We start from the raw sequence: 23915 nt of genomic DNA on the forward strand, positions 1-23915 counted from the left end.
TCTGATGGTAATTACCTTACAAATTCATTCTTTTCAGGTATTGACTAGAACTTTCTGGTTGGTTTATTCTATCTTGTGTTTTCTATATCCCTTTCGAATCACAGTTACTTAAAGATTACTGCAACAATAATCTTTCTGAATTATCTACAGTTTATATAGGCAAAAACAATCCTGCCTACCTTCCTCTCATTTCACCCAGTAGTGTCTCCCTACTCTTTTTCATAGAAGGCAACAAAGGAAAAAAAAGCACTGGGTGCTGCATTTTGCAAAGCAGTGTTTTGGTGCCGTCTCTACTTAGCAATAAAAATTTATCCTCAAGTGGTTGCCAGTTCCCTTATTCTCTGAGAAAGAGTCTCTGGGGAAGTTAAAACTCTTTAATGAATTGAAGAGTACACGATATGAAGTAGTTGTGTGAGAAGTTGACTTTTACATGGAGCTTTTGAACCTGATTAGTTCAGCATGTTCACACAGCAAGATGATGGAGCTGTCCCAGCTGTGCTGTGATGATGGTTACAGTCATTCTTCATTGTATTTCAGAAAATATTAGGTAAAATGCTAGAAAACCGTAACCAAGGTCTGTCAGAAATGGGGAGGAGGGTGTTACATCTATGAAGATTCTTAAAAAAAAAAAAAAAAAAAAAAGCAAATGTCCTCTTGATATATCTTTTTTTCATTCCAGCTGCATATATGTAGAAAGAGGTGAAATTTCACTGTTGGGTGACAGAAAGCATTTGCTTTAGTGGATTGCAAAGTATGCTTCTAATATAACTTAAAAAGGAAATGTTTTCTCAATTTACAGTGAGCCTTGACTGTGAAGGACAGCAAAGAAAAAATAAGGGTTTTTTCAGTAAGGGATGAAAATTTTAGATTTATAACTTCATGCAATATTGCCAGGGCCTGAGGCAAACAAAACAGAGCATGTATCTACTTTACAGCTGCGAAAATAATTGCGATGACTATCTGTGGAGTAATCTCTAATGGATTACATTTTGTTAGCATTTCATGATGTGATGTTAGAGCCAAAATAATTTATAGTAAATGGGAAAAAAAATACTTGTTTTGAAGTATCTGTGGCCTGGACCTTTGATGTCCTCCTAGGCATTCTCCTAAGAACTGGTTAATTTGTGAAAGGTCTTGGTTTGCAGGCAAGGTACTATGCTTGTAAAGCTATTATAAGACTAAGGAGTGTAGAAATTACAGAAGTAATTTGGTTTTATTATGTAAGTACTGGACTTCTTTGTTTCTTCAGGGGTGCTAAAGCCATCTGAGGTGCTATCTGATAGTCTTTTCTCTTAGATTTATGAGGTCTTTCAGACTTGAAAAGCACTTATGCTTTATTAAGATCACTTGATTTAATTTTTATTAAACTTCAGGCTGCTTCTTTTTATATGTATCTTAAATTTATCCAAATGATACAATCTTCAGCAGTAATGAGAGGCTTCTTACTCATGGTCAAAACACTTTTTTGTGTTGCAAAAGAACTATGGCGTAGCAACCTCTTCTGCACTTTCATGTGCTGTTGGCACTGGGAACTGGAGCTATGGGAGGGAGGGGTTAGTAACTTAGGGCAACTTCTGTGTCCTCTTCTTTTAATGTTCTTTAATTTGGAGAAGTGATTAAAAAAAAAATAAAAAAGAAGTAATAATATGTTCAGTGGCTCCAAGCCAGATTAAGTCTCTATGGTATTAAATAGAAAAAAATTCTTGGACTTCAGTAGAAGCAGTGTCCAGCTATCCATTTGCAGGATATGGTTTACAGTGATCCATGTGTCTGGATGTCTTGAGGGTTGCTTGGGAACACAAGAAATTGTCTCTGGCTGTTAACACCACATTCAGTGTAAGCGGAACAAGGATATTTAATGTTTTCAGTGTCTGGGAGAAGTGTTTTAACACTTCCATAACCAAAAATTAATCCGAACTATCCAATTTTCGTGCATCAATATATAGGGGGATACAGTAAGGAGGATATAAGGGAATGTGGGTTAAACTTAACAAAGTTTTGTTGAAAGCAGAGGGGAATTCAAAGGATTAGTCTTTTGACCTACCTTTCTGAATAACTTAAAATGACATCATTCCCCTTTTTAAAAACATGATGTTATAGCTGAAAATATTTTCAATTTTTTCCCAAGTTCACAGAAGGAAAATATCCATGCATTTTGCCTTTTAGAGAGAGAAATACTTTGCTCTTGATTGGAGCATGCTTTCTCAGGCTTTTGTACACTAAGCAATAGGTGCATGTTTTATTTGTTGGGTTGGGTTTTGGGTTGTTTTTTTAATAAACTCTCTGCACTAGGTTTGTTCAAGAGACCTAGTCTGTCCAAGAGAACATGTTCATTCAAGAGCACCTCGTTGTAGACTTGACCTCCAGGGGTTCCTTCCAATCTAAATTATTCCATAATTTCTTCCTTAAGTCCTATAATTCTGTTCTATTAGTATGAATTGTTAAAGTGATATAGACATGTTATCCTTGATTATACTCTTTCAGAGCAACAGTAAGTACTGCTTCCAGGGCATCCAGGAGTTTCAATAATTGAACTGAAATATTAGAAATGTGTGTGCTTCAGAATGGAAGGGGATTAGTAAATTCAAATGTTTGGTGAGATCTGTACTATATTTAAGTCTTTTTGACACACAGATGTTCTTTGTTACTTCTGGAATTTATGTCCTTTTTCTACAATAGTGGCAAAATATTCTTTATTTATTGTTTTTGATTCCGGCCTACACTTCTGTATCAATGTGGAACTTTCCCTGTCGTGTATTACGTTATAATAAAAGCAGGTGTGAGCAAGGTATATATACCTCTCTCCCAAAGCAGGTGACCCATTTGCCCTCAGACCGGCATGAAGGACCTTACAGAGAGGGATGGTTTGGTGGTAGCACTGTACCTGTAAGAACAACCACATTCCTTAACAGCTGACAATAAATCTCACCTCCCTTTGAAGCAGCATTAACAACCAAGCCCCTATTCGGTAGTGAATGTCCATGTATCTGGGGTCCATGGCTTGGGAGGTATAGATGTATTTTTTGCTGAAGCTTCTTGGCATTATTTACTGTTGACACAAGATTGTTGCAGGTAGCACGAGTGACATACAGCTCTGTAAAAATCCTGAGAGCCCTTTGGTTGTAGTGTGCTTTTCCATTAGCCTATCCTTTGTTCAGTGTGGATGGAGGAAGGGCAGTGGAGAGGACTAGAACGTTGTGTTTGTTATCATTTGTGTTATTTATTTTTAGATTAAACCTAATGCCACTTACTTGGCAAGGCTTAGGAATGCTGTTCTTCTGTTAAATGTGTCCTTGTGTAGTGGTCTTCTGGGCACAGTATGAGGTCTCTCCTCTCCTAGAAAGAAAAATAATCACACAGCTATTGATAAAATTCATAGTAGATGACTGGAGGAAACGAGGAGTTTCCTAGGCCTGGGCTGGGCCAAATGATGAGAAAGAACAAATTCTAGTAATGAAGGTGCAATAAAAACGTTTCTTGCTGTGTAAAGGTGGTAAAATTGACTTCTAAATAAAGGATGTGATCCTGGCTTAGACTAAGTGATGACTGCCAGAGATCAGGAAAGATTTTTAATATTTTTGCTTTAAAAAGACACAAGCCAAATTGCAAAGATGAGTTTGGCTAAGGCTGGGCCAATGTTTAGTGATTTGTAATGTCATCAAAGAACTGGGAAGTTTAGTTAGTTCATTAATTTTTGCCCTAAATTCAGGGATGGGTACAATTCCTATGGCCAGTGGCCAATCTTTAACCATAAACCTCTGAGTTACTGGCAGGCTGACCTTGTGTCTCAGGAAAAAAGGGACAGAGAGCAACCTCTGCAATTCTTACCCCCAAGTCACATTCTACCTGAGCAGAAGTTACTGTGCCATCTTCAACTGTGATAGGAATCACAAAATGTTTTGTTTTGGAATGGACCTTAAAGGTCATCTCGTTCCAACCCCCTGCCATAGGCAGGGACACCTTCCACGAGACCAGGTTGCTCAGAGATTCATCCAACCTTGGACACTTCCAGGGATGGGGCATCCACAGCTTCTCCGGGCAACCTGTGCCAGGGCCTCATCATCCTCACAGTAAAGAATTTCTTCCTAATATCTAATTTAAACCTGTTCTCTTTCAGTTCAAAGTGTCATTGGCAAACTTGCTGGGGGTGCCCAATCCCACCCATTGATCCCATTGTCCATATCACCAACAAAGATGTTAAAAAGTGCTGGTCCCAGTACCGACCCTGAAGAACAGGATTTGTCACCAGTCTCCACTTGGACATTGAGCCATTGACTGCAAATCTTTGAGTGCCACCATCCAGCCAATTCCTTGTATACAGAGTGGTCCATCTGTCAAATCCATGTCTCTCCAGTTTGGAGACCAGGATGTCATGTAGGCCAGTGTCAAATGCTTTGCACAAGTCCAGTAGATGACGTCCATTGCTCTCCCCTAATTCACCACTGCTGTAACCCCATTGTAGAAGGCCACCAAATTTGTCGTGTGATTTGCCCTTAGTGAAACAATGTTACCATGTCACCTCCTTATTTTCCCTGTGCCTTAGCATAGTTTCCAGGATGATCTGCTCCATGATCCTGGTGGGCACAGGGGTGAGACTGACTTCTGTGCTCACAGACTTTATGCCAAGTGCTACCAGTGAGGCAGCTCTTCTGTGGGAGCTCTCTCAGCCTCTTTTACTTGGCTTGTATGTTGGAAGTTAAATTAGGGTTGCACATGGGTTTTCTGTGTTACTGCATGGAAGTACTAGAGACCATCAACAGATGATATTAACTGATCTGTTCATTGATATAAAATACAATGACAACAGACACCATTAAAGGCCAATACAAAACACTTTGCTGTGCCATTAGTATATTGTTGAGTAATTTTTTTGCTTCATTGTCTTTATTCTTTCAGTTCTACGGGATGACTTCAGACAAAATCCATCAGATGTCATGGTAGCTGTGGGGGAACCTGCAGTGATGGAATGCCAGCCCCCTAGAGGTCACCCAGAACCCACTATATCATGGAAGAAAGATGGGACCCCTCTAGATGACAAAGATGAGAGAATTACAGTAAGTATAAAAAGTTTTTCCAAACAACATGAGAATCAACTAATCTAAAATTACTTGTGTCTTGAGCATGTGAGCATCTGGCTGTGCTGTCTTTTCTAGGATATGTCCTTTCCTTGCCTCAGAGGCAAGGGCTAGTCTGCATTTAGCTTGGAATGTAACCTCTCATCTCATAGTACTTCATTGCAGGGTATGCATGTTTGTTAAAGAGGCCTAAGCAAAGCCTGTGTTCTTCTCTTCCTCAGAAGAATTAGAAGCTTGTGGAAATGAAATTCATTATACTCATCACTGTCCTGTAATTTTCTTACCTTTTATCCACCTACAAATTTCTTCAACCTGTAATACCTGCCTTCTTTGGTTGGAAAGAGCAACTACGAGTAGTCTTGTTGAGATATTCTTTTGTAGTTCTGTTGAAAATAATACACGCAGAAAAGTTGTGCATTGTATTAGAAAGGATAAAAAGGGTTTGGGGATATAGACACATTTCTTTGGAGAGATAATGGCTTATCCTGCCATCTCAAATAAATCTGTTTTCTCATTAGAGGTGTTGTCATACTCATTTGTATCTGTAGCTTGCTGAATACAGTGCATGACTATTCAAGAGTATGGATAAAGCAGCTTCTCAAATCATAAAACTATCTTTTTCTTTTTAGTTTCTGACATGTGAAGCAATAAGCTAGTGAGCCTAATGTCTTGCAGAAATAGCAATGAAAAATTGAGTTCAAAAATCGTGTATTTGCTGCCAGCATGGAGACGCAAGAAACATGTTTCCACAGGAGAGAAACTGTATCATCTGAAAGCACATACCATCCTGTTGGTGCTAGAAAGATCACTAGTGTAAAGCAAGATCAGAGGCACATACCATTTACATGCCTCAATCACATACTGAAATGAGGGAAATGTTTAATGAAGTACTCTTAAACCCCAGCCACCTAAGTATAAAATTACCAGTTTGATTTGAGATCGAAATTGCCTGTTATTCCATTTATGTTTTACAAACAAGACAAAGCCCAGGCATTCTGCTGTTGTGGCGTACGCATACATTTCAATTTTTAAGTACCCTACCCAACCTATACTGATTGCTGGCTATTAACTCTGTTCCTCCAATCTTACTTGCTAAGAACTTGCAATTTCCTTTTCAAATCTCCTTCCAACCATGACAAGTCAATTGACCTGAGATAAAGAGAAGATTCCAGTGCTACCTGTGGGGTTTTTTTCCCCAGGAAGTGCTTTCTAAACTTGCATTTTCTATTGCTATAGTGTATTCTCTTGAAGGATTTTTCAGGTGTTGCCTATTAAGTACATTTCTTTTGTTATACATGAAAACTGTTCCAGCTGCTGGAACAAAGACATACCCAGAACAAGAGTAGCTATCACTGACTGGCAGTGTGACCTGTAGTCATTAAAGCTGCTCTTAGGATGAAATAAAGCCCGTCAGTTTGGTTTTATTTTCTGGTGTTTGTTTCAAATACTCACCCACACAGTATTCTTTCACCATGTCATCTGGCAGAGCTATCGTGTGTTATCAGCATCTCCTGCCAAAAACAAACAAATGGAAGTGAGTTTTGATGTAGGTGTAGATACACACTTGTTTCAGGTACCCAAATGAGTGCTTGTTTCCAGAGGTGTAAACAACAGAGCTGCCATAGCCCAGCTTAGCCGTGTCCATTGACATCGTATGTGCCTGGCATTGTCCTGAGCAGTGCTCTTGATACCATGGGTGCTTCCTCACACAGGCAAGAGAGAGCCTGAAGCAACATTGTGATGCAGATTTGCACCTTCTTACAGCTGTAGCAGGATCTTGCCAAGTGGATGAATCTGCATTCAGATGTACCTCTTTACAGCTTTGCAGCAACATCTGTATGATCTTGCTAGTGGCGGGGCAGGGAGGGGGAGACTGGGACCTGGAATGGACAACCTGCTAAAGGGCAGATGGGAATGAAATGCTAATTGTGAAACTTGACTTAGAATTATTCCATTTCTGTTCATTTATCTCTTTAAAGGCATTTCTATTTCAGTTTGGCAACACGAATAAAAAACCCCTACAAGAGTACAAAAGCTGAAATAAGGATGAATTTGATGGGTTTTAAGTGACAGGTTTCTTTTCTTTTTCTAATTAAGCATCTATATATAAAATGAGCACCTACCTTCATGTGGCAGCAAAATTTTGATTGACTCAGTGGCAGTACATTTCCGTAATACAAGTGTGACTTTCCTCTTTCTAAGCCATGAAATTAGCATATCAGGAAATGTCAAACTATATGTCTTGGTGTTCAATACATACGTAATACCAGTAGACCTTTAACAAATGAAAAAGCTTTGGTGGCTCCACTTCTAAAGCATTTCCAATTGTTTTCATTCTTATAGGTTTGTTGATCTTTGACTCGCAGTTTTAAGAGTTCTGTAAGTGTCAAAGGCTATTAGAAGCATTTCATATTAATGCTTTCCTTTCTGACAAGAGATTTAAAATAAACATTAAGACAGTACTTTTTCTGAATAAGGAGTGATGCTTGACATCTCTTTTTCTGTTCATATCTATATTTTCTTCAAAAAGATGATATCTTCATGAAGCAACCTTATTTTTAATATTTGGAAGCTTTTTTTCTTCTCTACTCATAGATGACAGTATCATCTATGAGACAGAAAAACTGGACTTTTCAGAATGAGCACTAAGAGTGCCAGAGAAACAGAGCTGGAAGCTCCATTCCTGGCTGAGAGTTTGAAGTAAAAGATGTAGCTAAATAGCAGATAAATAAGATCCAAGTTAAGGCATGACTTCCTCAGGAATGCAATAAAAAGAAGATATTATTTTATCCTGGGTAGAGTTAAGGAAATCAATGTGTTTATGTAGGTGAGATAATAAAAATCAGCCTTTTCATATTTTTGGTCCATTGGTAGGGCAAATAAATGCAATTTGGAGAAAAAATTTTGTATGTCTGTCAGGTTATAAACTAGTGAATGGAACAAATAGGAAATGAAAGTTAAGGGTGAGGGCAGAGCCATCTGTGAAGGGGATTATAGAAGCAGAGGTTTTATTTGAGCACAGCTCTCCCAGCAGTGCTCAGTTTCAGAGACCTGGTGTAGGCTCTTCAGTGCACAAATGTCTACTGGGTGCACCTGATGGAGAATCATCACCAAACTATTTTTTCTCTCTACTCTTGAGTGTGTTGTCTATAAATAGTTTTCTCAGTGCATTAGGGCTTATGAAAGCAAATGCTTGATCTGGCTAATCCCTCTCCCAATATTACAAACGAAGCTGGAACAGTCTTGCCTGTGAAGCAATCACTTACCTTTAGCTTAATTTATTGATTTGAAAAGCAGTTATCATGAGGACAGAGCAGAACTAGTGTGATTCTGTGCTCATCTAGTTAATTTTTCTCCTGGGATTACTGTGGAATGAAGAATCCCTCCTGTAATATATATATATATATATATATATACACATCTGAAAAGGAGAGCCTCAGCTCAATCCTGTGAATAGCTCTAACTTTTCACTGCAAACATTGTAAAGCTTAAATGTATTTTTCTAATTTCTTATATGATCCATCTGCACTAGGAGAGGCTGTGTGACACTCCTCTTGGAGCTGAGACTTGGTGGAGAAAGAAGGTGCAAGGTCTTGTCTGTGAGCAAGAGAGAAAGGGAGAGCACCAGGGTGGGGAAGTTCCTGGTTCTGTTTCCAGCTGTTCATGGTGTTTACATGTTTGGCAGTGGTGAAATTCGCAGACCCGCCCGTTGCCTGGAGCAAGGATCTAGGCCAGGGCTCCAGGCTTCCAGGCATCCTCACCAGGAACAGCCCTGCTCCCAGCCGCACCAGTCTAGCCATCCTTTCTGCATGGCAGCACAGTGTCATTAGGAGGGAGCCACGTGTGTCACCTTGGTGCCAAAAGCTGTGAGTTTGCATTCCCTGGGGCTGAGGAGGAAGTGCAATCAGCGTAGTTTCTGCTGACTGCTGTAATTCTAGGTTCGGTCTTTCCAAATGTATTTTGTCTGGATGCAGTTGGCAGAGTGTCAGTGGCTGCGAGTGCCATTAGCAATGACTTGCTCAGGCACTCGCAGTAATCACAGTGAATATTGGTTGCTTGTAGGCCTGTGAATTCAGTGTGCCTCCATTCACTTCTCACCCATTTTCCTGCTGTACTCCAGAAGCCTCCTGTTGCAGTCAGCCTCCCACTACTTTTCAAATGCTGTTTTCAGTGCCTTCCTACCACACACCACACCATGAAATTTTCACCTCGTTCCCTGACCATTTCTTCCATCTCACAACGTGTGCTCACATCTGTCCAGCCTGTCTGGCTCTGTCACCTGATTAGTGATACCTGCTTGTGTGGAGGTAACAATTTGGAAGCTCAGATAAGCAAACCCTCCTGCAGCATGCTGTGAAGTCAAGGCATTCTTCCCTGGGCTTTGCTGTTGCTGGAAATGGCTGGAGTGCTGTGATTTCTGATGTCTGTTGCGGTGTCTGCCTGTGTTAGGTTTGCTCAGAGCCTCCCTCAAGGAGCTGTGTTGCTGCTCTGTCTTCTTTGTGAATCCCAAATACAGCTGCCTCTCTGTAAGATGCTGACTCCAGTAATCTAACCAAGATGGTGGGGCCTTTGAGCGTATCTTTAGGCAAAAACTGGCAATAATTACAGACTCTCAGGAGCGCACAGTGTTCAAAGAGGATTTTTTGGCTCTGTCATCTAGACAGGGCAACCTCCATGTGCTTTTGGATCTATCAATTTGTCTTATATTTTAGCAGCAATGCCTGCATAATTGACTACGCCTCAGTGAAATCAAGATGCAGTCAGAGTGCCTGTAATTATCAGTGCTTTCCCAGTGGGAGAAAATATACATATCTTGCATAAGTTCCAGACCAAGCTGATGTTTGAGCCAGGTTTGGGGGTCAGGATTTCATAGCTGGGTCTGTTCCTGCCCCATGACCACTAGTAGCCCATGCTTCAGAAAGCTTCCTAATTGCTCACATCAAGTCATGGTATAGGTGGTAGAAGAAAAAAGCTATGCATACTGAACATTAAATTTTAATAGGTAAAATCTTTTACATATACATGAAAAAGGATGCTGGTACCTAAGAAAGAAATCCTTTGTAATTGAATACAAAAAGCAAAGCCTTTGCGTTGAAACTTCCATGCAGCAGTGTGATTGCAATTTCCCCCTCTTTCGTATTAACTCTTATCTCTCATTTATCCTGAATCATCCTCATTTGATTTTTAAAAGAAAAAGCTTGAGAAGCCATTTATCTTTCCTTGTTCAAGTTTCTTAGCTTTAAAGATCAAAGTTACAAGATGAATAATGCATACAGGTTTTCATTCCTTTTTTGTGTGGCTGTCTTGTGACATCAACAGTTTTGAATGACTTACACTCTTATTTTAGATGAGTTGCAACTTAAATTTCCAATTCCCATCTCCTTTCCTGGCCCTTAAATAGTACATCACAAATGCACAGCATTTGTTGCATCTTACACAATGCTATTTTTACATGAGTGAGTGATGAAAATGTTTTTACAAAGTGTGGAAACAAAGCCTTCTGATATTCTGTCATGACAGGAAAACCTCCTTAACAGTACCATCCACAGGAAGGTGTTTCATGTGTTTGCCCCAATTTTTCTCTTAATGAATTGTCGAAGAGAACTGTGTTCGTTTTTCTTGGTGGAGACCAGTCATAGCCTCACTGTACTTTGGCAAGTCTAAAACTACATAGGTGGATCCCAGCATCACCTTGATCATAAGAAGAAAGAAAAAAGGAAGTGGAAGAAATTGCTATGACTGTCAGTTAAAAAGGAAAAGAGAAAGTGTTGTTAGTATTGGAGGGAACAGTGGAAAGAGCTGAAATTAATTCCCTCTTTAGGAAACGGTCTTTCTTTCCAAAGTTAAATTGCAGGGAAGAATTGCAATGGGGAGATGAATCAATAGAAATGAAACAAAAACTGATTGAATTTGTTGGGGTGTTTTGTGTGGTGTAACAGTCTTAACCCATTACTGCAGCAATGTTCCTGACAGAAACCATATGGTTGCAGTGCCAATACAAATTAATTCAAGATGTTTATCCTTATTTCTTTCTTCTCCATTTCTCTTTGGGTTTTTTTTTAAGCCTCCTCTCTTTTTCATTGATTTATTGATTGCTTAACACCTTCGTTTCCCCAAATTACGTACTTTAGATACACAGCAAAAGAATGCACATTCCTGCAGAAACTGTAATTCTGATGGTAATGTTGTCTCTGCTATGGAGATCTGCATGAGAGATCATGGCCTGGGTGCCCAGCACACAAAGCAATGGGGGTGAGGGGAAGGCAGGCAGCAAGGACTTGCAGTTCAGGGTTTTATTTCATTTTAATTGTTTTTCTTTTTTGGGGCAGATTAAAGGGCAAGCAGCAATTTCCTATAGGCCCCAAGAGGGTTAGAAAGAGAAGTGTATTTTTTCTTCTGATTCCCAATATGTATTTGCTGCCCCCCAGCAATTTCCTTTCTTCCAAGTCCTTTTTCTTACTCCCTGGGAGGGTTGGCTTCCCACTCTTACCTCTCTTTTTACTTCAGATGCTGATCCCTGCAATGGTGGCTTACTCAAGGATTAAGAGTAGTTTTTTTGCTGATTTATATTTCTTCTGCTCTTAATATAGTTTCCCCGGGTGACACAGCTGGAGCTGCTGTGAGTTAACTTGGCACTCCAAGAGGGAAAAAAATGTAAAAAATTGTGAAAAATAATTTGAAACCACACAGCTGTCCCAGAGGATACTGAGAATGCCTCTAAACCCTGCTGTTTCTTTCCCTTGGTTTTTCCAAAATGTGACATTGTTGCTCTGTGTTCCCACTTAAAGCTCTGTTTCAAGGTCCCTGTTGCTCCTGCTGAAATCTCTCTGCTCTCGAGATTCCACAAATCTTTCAAAATGTGTCTTCTGGATCACCTCTCCCTTCTTTTCTTTGCCATGTGCTTGTGCTGTCTCCTGCCTTATCATGAGGACACCTTTCCCATTTTTCCCCTCAGTTCTGTGTGCATGCCTGCCTCTTCCCCTGCTGTGTCTAAATCACTCAGGTTTCCACATCTGCACAACCACTCTCTGTTAAGACAAAGGGTTCTCAGGGAATCTTCTGCTATACTGCTACTTCCCATGTAACGTTTTTTTTTTTTATTATCATAGGCATACCCAAGCTCTTTTCAGTCGTCCGTTACTCTTTGATTATCATTTGTCACATCGTTTTGTGTGTTGTATGTGGGGTTTTTGTCTGAGCCCTAAAGAACTTTACTTTCTACAGAGGACTGCGCTTACTTTGGAAGGTTGTAAAAAATCTGATTAATAGCCTGGGCTAACATGAAGTGGAGGAATATCACACAGGCTTTTATTTTTGTATCCATTTTCCTCTTTCGCTTCTTCCATCCGACTTGGAGTCTGACCATCCTCACTTCATTTTTCAGACTCAGCTCCTTGAAACAAAACTTCTCATCTCTAACACATCCACAAGCACTTTCCAGCCGTGACCACAGCTGCCAAGAGCAAGAGCTCGAATTCTACATGTCGGTGTGGATTGGAAATCCTAACCTATTACAAGATTCTCCCCTGGCAGATTGCATTTCAGGTTTGCCATTTGAAGGGGCGTAGCTGTGCAGATGTTGTCAGGCAGATGTGAGCTCTCGGCTCGCTGTGGCTCGCCCGGCAGCCATATGGCAGCGGTTAATGTGGCGCCGAGCCCGGGCTAATGAGCCCTGCTGCGAGACAGGCTCGAGCGCGCCAGCACCGCACGGGGCTAACGCGGCCACACAGCTCCTGTGGCACCAAGGGGAGAGGGGCTTGACGTCTCCATCCACGTGCCAAACCAAGGCACACGGCGTGAAAATGCCCGTGTGCATGTTCCCTTCTTCTCTGCAGCTCTTACAGTCAACAGTCCCGAATGCTTCTCTGGGGGATGAGGTGCTTTCTCCATTTGCTGTAAGAAAATGGTGAGCAAAAAGCCCATCAGTCTCAAGTGTTTGGGACATGCTCAATGCCCAGCATTGTTCTAATGTGGTTTAAATGGCTCATTATTAACCCTGAATCTTCTGTGCTGGATAGGGTAAACCATGCATAGGTTGACGCTTGATGTGATTATGTCTTCCCAGCAGACATCTCCGAAGAATAATGTTGGTCTCTGGAATTAGGGGAAAGGGAAGGAGCCTCATGACACAGGGCAAAAGGTGGCCCAACATCAAACATCTGTGGGCTGAGGAGAACACCACGGTCTGTAGGCTTGTGCTGGCTATCACAGGGACTAGATTTTGTGTTTAGGACCAAACTGACCTCCTCTGTTCCCGAGGGCATGCCTGGTAGTAGTGCAATCCACTATGTGAGGTTATCAGATTTATAGAGTGTGCTCACACTAAACAAAAGTACTGGAATTAAAACTCATCATAATTCAGTGTTAGATTAAAAGGCTCCTATGGTCGTTCATTTGCTGGCATTTTAAACCAAGTAACTGCTGATCATATTTGACCCTAGAGCTGGAAGGGTATCTGTTCCTTCTGGTTTTTCTCGCAACTTTCAAAAATGTTCTTTTGCATCAGTGATGTCCTTTGCTCCAGCTGTATTTCTCTTCTCACCACTTAAGAAGTTCAGCATTAGACATGCATAACTATCGTTTCGCAGTATTGTTTCACCCAGCAGCAGTGAAAAGTACTCCTTTAACCTGAATTAAGTGTCTTTTTCTACGGTCAGCTTTGTTTTAGACCGATTCCTACTTTCAATTGTGAAAGCAAAGGAAAGAAGAATGGGGCTCTTTTGCAGATACTCTGTGGACTTAAAAGAATTTGAAAACTTCTCATTGAGTCAAAATTCTCTATGGATTTCTTTTGTCCCTACTCATGAACTGATGACCTAGATAGTAAAAGAAAATAAATGCCTGGAGCAAATAGAGTATGTGTTAGATATCTGAGTTTTGGGACATTCACAGACCTAGATATTAGACTATCAGGATTTTCTTGTTAAAATGGCTTATTGAGAGTTTTGAACCTCTGGGACCATCTGAAATTATAGAAATGGTGTCTGGGAAGCTTCTCCCTAAAAAATAATAAAAAGCCAGGTGGTTGTTATCTCAGACTAGATTACTTGAGCTATCCAGGGTGTGTAGGACTTTATGATTTGGATGGTTAGGAGCAAAGGTGATTTATTATGCTGAGAAAGTAAATTCTTTGTTTTGTTTGGCTGACAATCTCATTGTTGGGGGTTTTTTGGATGAATAAGAAAGATGAAAAAAGGATGTGGGAGGGAAATTATTTCTTCATTCATTTTATTCTGCTAATGAAAAAGAAACATTTTTGTTTGGTTAGTTTTTTTAAGCAGTCAGGAGAGGAGCCTTTGCTTATATTACAGACAATAAAGATGAAGACTGGGCTTAGAAAGCTAATTCTTCTCTTCCCCTCCCTTCATCAGCTGCAGGGAAATCTTACATGTAGACTGTGGACATCTTCCTCTAAGTTAAAAATCCCCTGGGAAACACTGTTCTCTCCAGCCCCTTAATGACTGCTGTGTCATCTCTGATTCCTCCTCAGGAGCAAAAACAATGAGTGGCAAAGCAATACTGAAAAAAATAGGCTTTCAGAGGTTTTTAGGAGTCTGACACACCAAATATTAGGACTCACAGTGGAAGTGGGCAACCTGTGTACAGGCAGAAAAAGTGTTCGGAGTAGATTCCACTGCACATGGGACTTAGGATCCCTACAGATCAAATGTGCAGAACAGCACTACAAATTTCCTGCCTTCCAAGGTTCTTTCCTGCAGACTCCTGGACCTGTCAGCCTTTATTTTTACTGTATTGAGGTTTATTTTATACTCTTATACAGAGATATTTCCATTGGTAAAGCATGAAAGACCGTCTAATAAGCAGATATCCTGCAGAAATCAATGTATTATTTGTGGCAAGTCTGTACAGTGAAGTGAAGCAACCCAGCTCCTCACTGTGTTCACTCTTTTCCAAACACTGAAACCCTCTCCATTTTGGGGGATGGGAGAGAGAAAAAAAAAAAAAGGTACATTTTTTTTCTTGACAGTCTCTAGTGGACCTTATAAGTTTGATTGTACTTGGCATTTTTGATATTCCGAGTTGCTTGCACACCACAGCAGCCACATGTTGTCACTTAAAATCTAAATATCGGATAACTGCTAACTGAGACTTTATTGTGTATCATGCTTATTTTAGGAATTACTTTTGTAAAGTAAAAATGACACTAACTCTAAAAGCATGTTTAATAAAGCCTCAACAATCTGTGTGCTGAGTTTGCACATATTATGTTCTCATAATCAAAAGAAAAATGTAGAATAAAAATAATAGAGAAGAACAGTGCCCGTTTTTGGAGCCTTGAACAGCTGTAAGTGATTAGAGCTTCTTGTTTGGTTTGCTTTGATTTTTTGGTCTACTTTTTGAAAGTTCTGTCAACTTCACTTTTGCTTATTTCACTTTGTTTGGATAGTTTTGCCTTACTGAGTTTCCTGTGATGCTTCTGGTTATATGAAAAGTCTAGTCCAAATCACAGCACTTCAAAAATAATAATTTTTCAGTTCTTGGGTTTCCTCAACCCAACAGAGTACTTCTCTCTCTCCAGGTAATAATATACTCACAATTACTTACTGCCAAGTTCAGATATTCACCACGTGCAGCAGTGGGGGATTCACACACATATTGCAGGGTGTTATTCCAGACTCCTGTGTAATATTATGCAGGGCCAAGTCTGCCTGCTTGAGGTTGTCCTCCTTAAAAGGGAAAGGGGAAAAAAAAAGCTGCTTTTTCTCTTTATCTAGCTATAGGATAATTCTTGCTAATACTCATGTTGTACTGAGCAATTAATTGATTTTTTTTTTTTTCCTTCTGAAAAATCATTATCTAACAAGAATCTATTTGGCACATGGAGATTGTTGAAGATTGTTGCTTTGTTTAACATGGAAGTGTGGGTGGTTAGTTAAACTTGGATATATTTATACTCATCTTGATTTTTTCTAACTCAGCAGCTTTGCTTTTGCCTCTGCTGCTGTTGTCAATTGTCTGCTTGCCTCTGCTCAGCCTCCTGGTTCGGGCTGCACAGGGGAGAATAAATAACACAGAGAGAAGAAGGCCAAAAGTGAATAAGTTTAAGAGTAAATAAATCCCACAAATTTGGCAGGGGAGGAAATAATGCTGTTAAAAAAGTAAAGCATGAGCAAGTGAAAAGCTTTCCTGGTGTATATCTCAAAATATTTCTACTGCTACATGGAATATATTGAATTTTGAAACTAGCCATAGAGATAACTATGCTTAAGTAATTTGCCTTCCCTCACAAAATAAGAAATTTGGTTCCTTGAACAAAAGGATGATGAATCAAGATCTCTTAACTGTAAGTTTGGGGGAGTTTTGCATCACTGTTTTCCAGAGTGTCTATGCCATTCAGAATGTAAAGTTTTTGAAAGTGAAAGATGTTGACATGATGGTTTGGGGTTCACTCCAGCATGCCTCACATTTCAAACTCTGCACATCTTGCTCTCCCCATTCATATGAAATCATTTGTCTCTTAGGACTTCTTTGAACTCTGGCGTTCAGTTTGAGCATTTCTCTTGGAGTAAGACCTAATGAAAATCAAGAAGGAAAAAAAAAAAAAAAATTGCTCGTTCCGGGTAAAGTGTTACCACAGAAGCTGCAGGTACCTGATTGAAGCAATTTCATGGTGCATAGCAGGTATTCCAGAAATGAGTGTTTGTGCTCTCTGGCAGACCTGTACACTGGATAGAATCACAGAAGACCTGTTTTTGCCATGAGACTATACAGTCATTGCAACAAGATTTCTAGCAGTGCGCTGCAGAACATTTTCCTACGGAGAAAATTATTGTGCAGTAAATGAAAGATTGCCTGGAGGTAGAGAGTCTGCAAGCTAAGCAGAGCAGATTGCTGGGCTGCTGCAATCTTCCTGTGTGATTTTGGACAAGCCTTGAAGTTGTTCAGTTCTTCTTATTCAGCATTTCATGAGTTGTGGACCTGAATTATTTCATACATGTAAAGCAGCCTGACACTTGCAACAAAGCTGTGTTGTGCCACCTTGCAAAGTGTTATTGCATCCTAAATCATAAATAGGCTCTCTAGACACAACAGTAGCATCATATCCTCACTTTCATATTCAGGTCATGCTCCACTCCAGGTGCTTGTGATTGTGTAATACTTGCAGGATCTAGCCCAGCTACAAATACTTGGAGGTCTTCTGTGATCATAAAGAAAACATCTCTATCATTCAAGCTATATGCTGAGGTGTTGGAGTGGTTTTGAGATTATTGTCCCTTGTATTCAAGGATCTCAAGGGTTTGTAATAATTTAGGAATGTCTACAGAGCAGGTACTTTGCATGATTATAACTCCTGGGAAATTTGCATGGTTAGCATATTTCACTGAAATACTCTTTGCACACATCCTGAACTCTCAGGGTGGAATTCTGGCATTACTGAAATCAGTGGGAGTTTTACCACTGTCTTTCCTGAGACTAATACTTTCCAAGAAAATACACAGTATAATTTATAGTGAGAGAGAAGCCTCTTTTTGAAGTGCTAAAGGAATCTACGTCCTTCTCTTTTTTGTTGCTAATGTTGTTACTGCTTCACTTGTTTTTATTGACTTGTTTGTCGTTAAAGGACTTTACTTAAGGTATTCCAGCTGGAGTTTTGTGGACATACTGCATATTGATTCTCAATTTTTGTTCTAGTGAGACTGTCTGCTGAGAAAATTCCCATGTCTTGCCAGTATCTTTTGCATTGTCATTCTTGAATATTAGAAATTACGCAACTGGCGGTGACTATTGTTACTCTGCTTTTGCCATGGATAATCCAAGGCTTTGGTGTTGTAAGAGGTCATCTGTTGTATCTGTTATTCTTGAAATTGATAAAAGTAGGTAGTTGTAATGGGTTTTTCAGCAGGAGGTGAAATTTTAAATTTAGCAATCTGAACCTTTTTAAGTAGGACATGGGGAAATAACTTCTAAAATAGGCAAAATTAAGAGTAGCTGGATCAACCAGAATAAATTAAATGGCAAACCTGCTCTAATAATTATTTTCAATTCAAAAAGAGGCGTAATCTTTATAACTCTTCTCTTTTAGGATCTCATCTGGTAGCGAGCTGTGTTCTCCCTACTTTAACCATCTCAACAAAGACCATTTTTTCTACTGCTGTGAACAGCAAGTTCAAGAAAAAGGCAGTTCTTGCTCTTTGTAGCATGTACGTTTCTCAGACGGCAGTGTCAGTTTTACTGTGCTGCCCTGTCAATGAGTCTCAAATTCACCTTGAAGGATCCCCCCCAGGGATGCCAGCTGAACCTTTGACCCTTCTCTTCTGGCTGTCACCAAGGTTAACACATCATTACAGCTTGTGATGTTAGGGATACCTGTGCATTTGGAGCCTTTATCAACCTACACTCTTTCACACAACTTAAACACCAATCTCAGTCCCTCATTGCTTTCTCATAGGAATATGTCTTGTTGATTTTTGAGAGAGAATTGTATTTCTTCCTAATTTTGTGTTAAAATAGATGTGAAATTTTAAAACTTCCAGCTTTAGCTCTGCTTTTCCTTAATTATCAAAACAGCAACCGTATGACTACAAATAAAAATAAAAAGGTGAAGAAGCATTTTCTATTTAAATTTGAAAATGGGCATGTTCATACCTACTGCACAGTGCAAAAAAGTGTGTGGTGCCAGACAAAATAACAGCATTAAGTATTGGTCCTGTGGAATAAGTTCTAGTTACTGACAGGTTAAGGACCTTTTATTTGGAATTTTCTTACCAAGGTATCACACTGGGTAATAAACTGATTTTAATTAAAACAGGATTGGTTTTCCTAATCCAGAAAATGGTATCTACAAATACTTGTCTGTGGCACTGATAACTAGCCAAGGGAGCTCTTTCATAAGAGAAGCCTGTTGACACAGATTTTCCAAGTTGTATTACAATACTGTTTTAATATATTCTATGCTAACAGTTGGACTCACTGATCTTGAAGATCTTTTCCAACCTTAACAATTCTATGATTCTTAATGTGCTCATGTGCTCTTAGCAGAGTTCATTTTTTTTTTTTCTGAGATTGTCCTCTGATAAAACACGTAGGCCGTTTGATTGGCCAGACCTACTTCTGGATGCTGTTAATGGCCATCAGTTTTGTGTTCATGAAACAATGAAACCAAGAGACGCCAAAATCAATTAATTCTCTCTCTGAGCATTGTTTCAAAGGACTTCCACAAATTCTCATTGGAGAATTGATAGTACTAGTGTTGACAAGTTTTATAAGGTAAAGATGATGTATTTATTCAGGTGCTGTGGAAAATGCAAAGGGATTTTTTGTTTCTGCTCATAGAGGAGATTACTCTTAACCCCAAGCAGCCCACAGTCTAATAGTTTTTGCCTTTGTATTCTTTGCATCTTACTTGCTACAAAATGCAGTCTTGAAAATAAGTCTACAAACATTGTACCTAGGTACCAGTCTGCAGCATTCAAATGATTTACAAAGTTATCTCTGTCCACTTTACATTCAGCTGGGAGAGCTGAGATGATACTGGGACAGGGTTGTATCCTATTCTGTCCTCTCTATTAACACTTTGAACACAGTCTTTTAGGTAAAAAGCCTTAAAAAACACTCCTTTCAATTAGATTTATGTAATTTTCCTTCTCTTAGACTTGTCTGAAAACTTTGAATAGTGTAATGATTATGCTAACTCCAGTTAGGTGTGATCCAAAGGTTTTTTCCCTTGAGAAGTGTTGGAAGAGTAGTTGACAGTTCCACGAAAGAGATTTCTGAAAAGGCAAAGTATTGTTTTTTCAGCCACATGATTGTACAGAAAAAGAAACACTTGAAGCCACTCTGATATCTGTGTGCCTACCTGACTAACTTAGTATATGAAATTCCTTTCCAGTGGAATCCTGTGTGTATACCTTCTTTCTTCCAAGTCCACACTTAATGAGCTTCTGTTCTTTTGCTCCTCAAGGAAGTGTGCATCTCATTAAATCCCTCTTTCTGCTTTGGTTTTTGCCTCCTCTCATGCCTCAGGGACAGAGTTGCTGCTTGGGCTGCAAGTATGTCAGGCCCAGTCCTCTGCCTCAAGGTGAATTTCTTTTAAGCATTTGTTGAAAAGTTCATAAACTAATCATAAACTAAAGGATCATAAAGTAATACCTTTGTGGTAAATTTCCAGGCAATCTCACTATGAAATTAGTTTGCACAGTGAGCCAAGATCCAAATCTAACACATTATTAAAGGCTCTAAATACAGCAAATATTTTAATATTCCATGCATAGAATGGCCTGCATATCAGATTGTTCTTGGCATGCATGTTTGAAAGTGCCAGTAATAATATCTGTAATACAGCATTTATGCATTAGTTCTGCCAGATCTCAAACAAAATTTTGAATCTAGTAGGATTGTCCAGAATTCCTGTTTTCAGAAACTTTCAGAATATTTAAGCATTCTTCTGAAATACAGTAAAAATATTCATGATATATTCTACTAAACATTGTTTGCCAAACTTTAGATCTGGGAAAACATGCAGTATTTCATTGCAATCCACTGAAAGTGAATCTCATCAAAGGACAAAACTATTTAAGATTTTATGGCACTTTGGTCAAATGTGCAATAACACATGGAACTACTTGAAAGGAGAAGAGAATCATCAGAACACTTCTTTTACCCTCTTCATCAAATGTTCTCTGAAATTATTACTTTTCTGGTTATGATTAACTTCCATTTTCAGTAGAACTTGGCTTTCTTTTGTCTTCCAAAGTCATCAGTATGGCTGTCTTAGAAAAAGTCTGATTGAAACTCATGAAGGATAGTCACTAATAGTGCAATGCAATATACTATGCCTACTTGATTATTTCTTAGATTAGCTGAATATTTCTTAGATCAGATCTTTTCCTTTTAATTCTGAATGTTTATTCAAAGTTGAAAACCATATTGTGCGTCTTCCATTAAAAATTAATTGGCAGGAGTAGCAAATATCAATTATTTATCTTTTCTAGATATAAATAAATGAAAACAGTGGATCTGTATCCTCTAAGATAAACAAGGGTGATCTTTATTGTCAACAAACTTTTCTCTAAGCTTATACCTTGGTGCAGACATCAGGGTATTGATGTGACATACTGTAATTGCAATAGGGGTCGATCCTGTTAGTACTTGTGTTGGAAAAGGAGACAAGAAGACTAAGGAAGTTTATTGATAAGGTCTTTTGTTTGCATGGATGTTATCAAGACAGTCCTTTAGAAACTGTCTTCCTTGCCTGTTCACATGGGTCAACTTTCCCTGGCACTCTTTAGTGTGGTTTTTTGCGTCATTTTTCTTACAACACAAAGAAATGCTGCTCTAAAATATTTTCCCTGTAAATATTTGTACATATTTGGGACACTGATTGGAGTCAGAGAGTGTCTCAGGAGTGGTGAGTTCAGACTTTCTGCGGAGGGCAGCTCCCAGTTGTCCCATTTGTAAATGGTCTCCATGGGTCACAGTGGCACTCAGTGCATTGCATGCCAAGGGCTACAGGCAGCATGTTTTTGGTGATCAACATTCAGGACCAGGTTTGGAAAGTGGAATTGCAAATTCAACTACCTAGACATATCAGTGTGTCCATCTGACAGGCAGAAATGCTGTCTACCCCACACCTTCTGCAGCAGCCATGGACTCCTAAATTTTGCCATCTTCTTTTGAAAAATTCAGCCAGAATGTGATGTAGATGAGTCTTTTAAGTGCAAAAGTATAACTTTTTTTTTTTTTTTTTTCTGTTTGTCATGCTAAGTAGCTGGTAAAGAAGCAGTAATGTCTTTAAAAGTTAAGTGTTTACTTCAGTCTCAATATTTGTGTTTGTATGTTTTGGAAGCATAGTGTGGGCTCTTTCTGTGTTTTTGGGGGAAGAAAGTATACTGTGGGAGTGCATATTGCAGTTTTTAACTTCCTGTCACTGTCATAAAAAAGGTAATTTGTACCAAGTGAACTGAAATCTGATCAAGTAACACTTTTAGTTTTCTGTAAAGATTGCTTCTTATTCATGATGTTCTTTTTACGCTGCTCACACAGAAGACATCAAAGCTTCTCATTTATGTTAGGATAGTACTAATTCTAAAAAAGGCACGCACATAGACACAAGATAAAACAGGAAAATAAAGTGCAGAGTAATTTAAATTTCTCTGCCATTTTTACAAGCCTGTTCCAATAATAGCAAACATCAGCAAACAGGAGACTGATTTCCATACAGAACCTGCCTGGCTAGATTGTAGTTCACTTTACTTTGCAAATACAAATGTGAAAAGTCAAGCAGCTAGTATTTTCAGTGTCCAGAACACTTTCTCCCCCCCTTCCAGCCACATTTCTGTCTCAGCCTTTTCCACTGGTTCAGTTTACAATACCCTTTTAACAACAACAAGAACTGTGCCAGGAGTTTAAACCCACTGTGGCATCTGAGAAGAATAGCCAGGAACTGCTGCAAAGGAAGCAATTATCCCAGCCGGGCTCCAAAGCCCCTCTGAATAGCTCGGGCAGCCCCCAGCCGCGAGCAGACAAGGCAAGGCAAGAGGCTTTGCTTTTCAGGCTTCAGTCTCTTCATTCTCGGCTTTTTCATAAGGTAACCACTTCCATTTATACACTGAGCAGTAAGGGTTTGCAGCTCCAAAGGCAAGGGCTGAGTGAGAAGAGCCTGACTGGATGGCAGCCTGTTCCTGCTGCCACTGGAGCGTGTTCCTCAGTGTCCAGCCCGGCAGCAGCCCACGAACAGCAGCGCTCACGGGGTATCACAGTCGAAGGACAGCAGCGGGACGCGCGCGAGCATCAGGGAGCGCTGCTCCCAGTGCAGATAGAGAATGGGAACAGTGTGTGCTTTGTTCTGCTTGACTGCAACCTGTGCTGCCTTATTTTATGAGTCAGAGAAACTCCGAGTAGCTCCTGGCTTCGCTGTGTGTTGCTGAAGATCAGCCTGTGTTGTAAAGTCTGTGGCAACAGAGGGCTGAATGTTTGTGAGCAGACCAAGAGCGGCCGGTCATTCCCTGCCTGTGGAGTCTCTCTGGAGGATCTGAAGTTGAGCATAAAAATAATGGTTCTGGGCTGCTCTGTGAGCTGGGGAAATTGGGGGATTTGCTCTTTGCTTCTCTGTGCATACATTCTCCTCCTTGTTCTTTGTAAGTTTAAATTTTAGCATCTTCCAAGCAGAGAGGCCTTTCTGTATCACTAGTGTCTAGCCCAGGGGTTTTTCAGTGCTCCTTCAATAGAAATGAAAGTTACACTCAAGATTTGCTTGTGGTTGCCTATGACTGCAGGTTTTCACCTCAGTCCTGTAACACGAGGCTTGTGTGCAGACCACAAAAAACACAAGGAAATCTGTGATTTATGATTTGCATGTGCTGCAGTCACGAGAGCTGTAGTGAACGGTGATGGAAGAGTGAAATGTGGCAGATTAATATATGACTTTCGTGTTTAACTGTTCATGAAAAATCAGCATTGTGGTGCGCATGCTCCTCTTTTTGACAGTGCTCCACAAATGATGGGAAAGGTTTAATGTTTTCACAACTTTGTGTGTCCAGCATTTACTATAAAAGAGTTCTACTAAGCTTAGGCTCAGTCAGAGATAAATGCAATAGAAACTTAACGTGGGTTAACCACATTATCTAATATGCTCCTTTTGAAGTGTGGTCTCATTTCCATGGCACGTCATCTTGGTCAAAAGACAGAGAATCACTAGGTTTTTAGTTACATTAGAAAACATTTTATATTTTTTTCAAGGTTAGTTTTGCAAAATACTTGTTTATTTGTAGTGTTTAGTTGGCAGGGCCAAAACTTCTTTGTAAGTTACCTTGATCATAAAGTTTTGAAAGAAAATATTTTGAATGAGAAGTCAAGTCTGTCTCAAAATTTAAAACTGTT

At 39.6% G+C, this 23915-nt stretch overlaps 1 protein-coding gene across 8 annotated transcripts in view; it reads left to right on the forward strand.

The window, feature by feature from the left end:
• The window catches only part of ROBO1 (roundabout guidance receptor 1), a 698066-nt gene that overhangs the window by 581501 nt on the left and 92650 nt on the right, over positions 1-23915 (forward strand). For all 8 annotated transcript variants that reach the window (XM_048293694.1, XM_048293699.1, XM_048293700.1 and 5 more), the window contains one exon: positions 4897-5054. In XM_048293694.1, the coding sequence (XP_048149651.1) occupies positions 4897-5054 (158 nt within the window). The remainder of the gene's footprint in view (positions 1-4896; positions 5055-23915) is intronic.

This window comes from Corvus hawaiiensis, chromosome 2 (assembly GCF_020740725.1).
Source record: "Corvus hawaiiensis isolate bCorHaw1 chromosome 2, bCorHaw1.pri.cur, whole genome shotgun sequence".
NCBI classification, from domain to species: domain Eukaryota; kingdom Metazoa; phylum Chordata; class Aves; order Passeriformes; family Corvidae; genus Corvus; species Corvus hawaiiensis.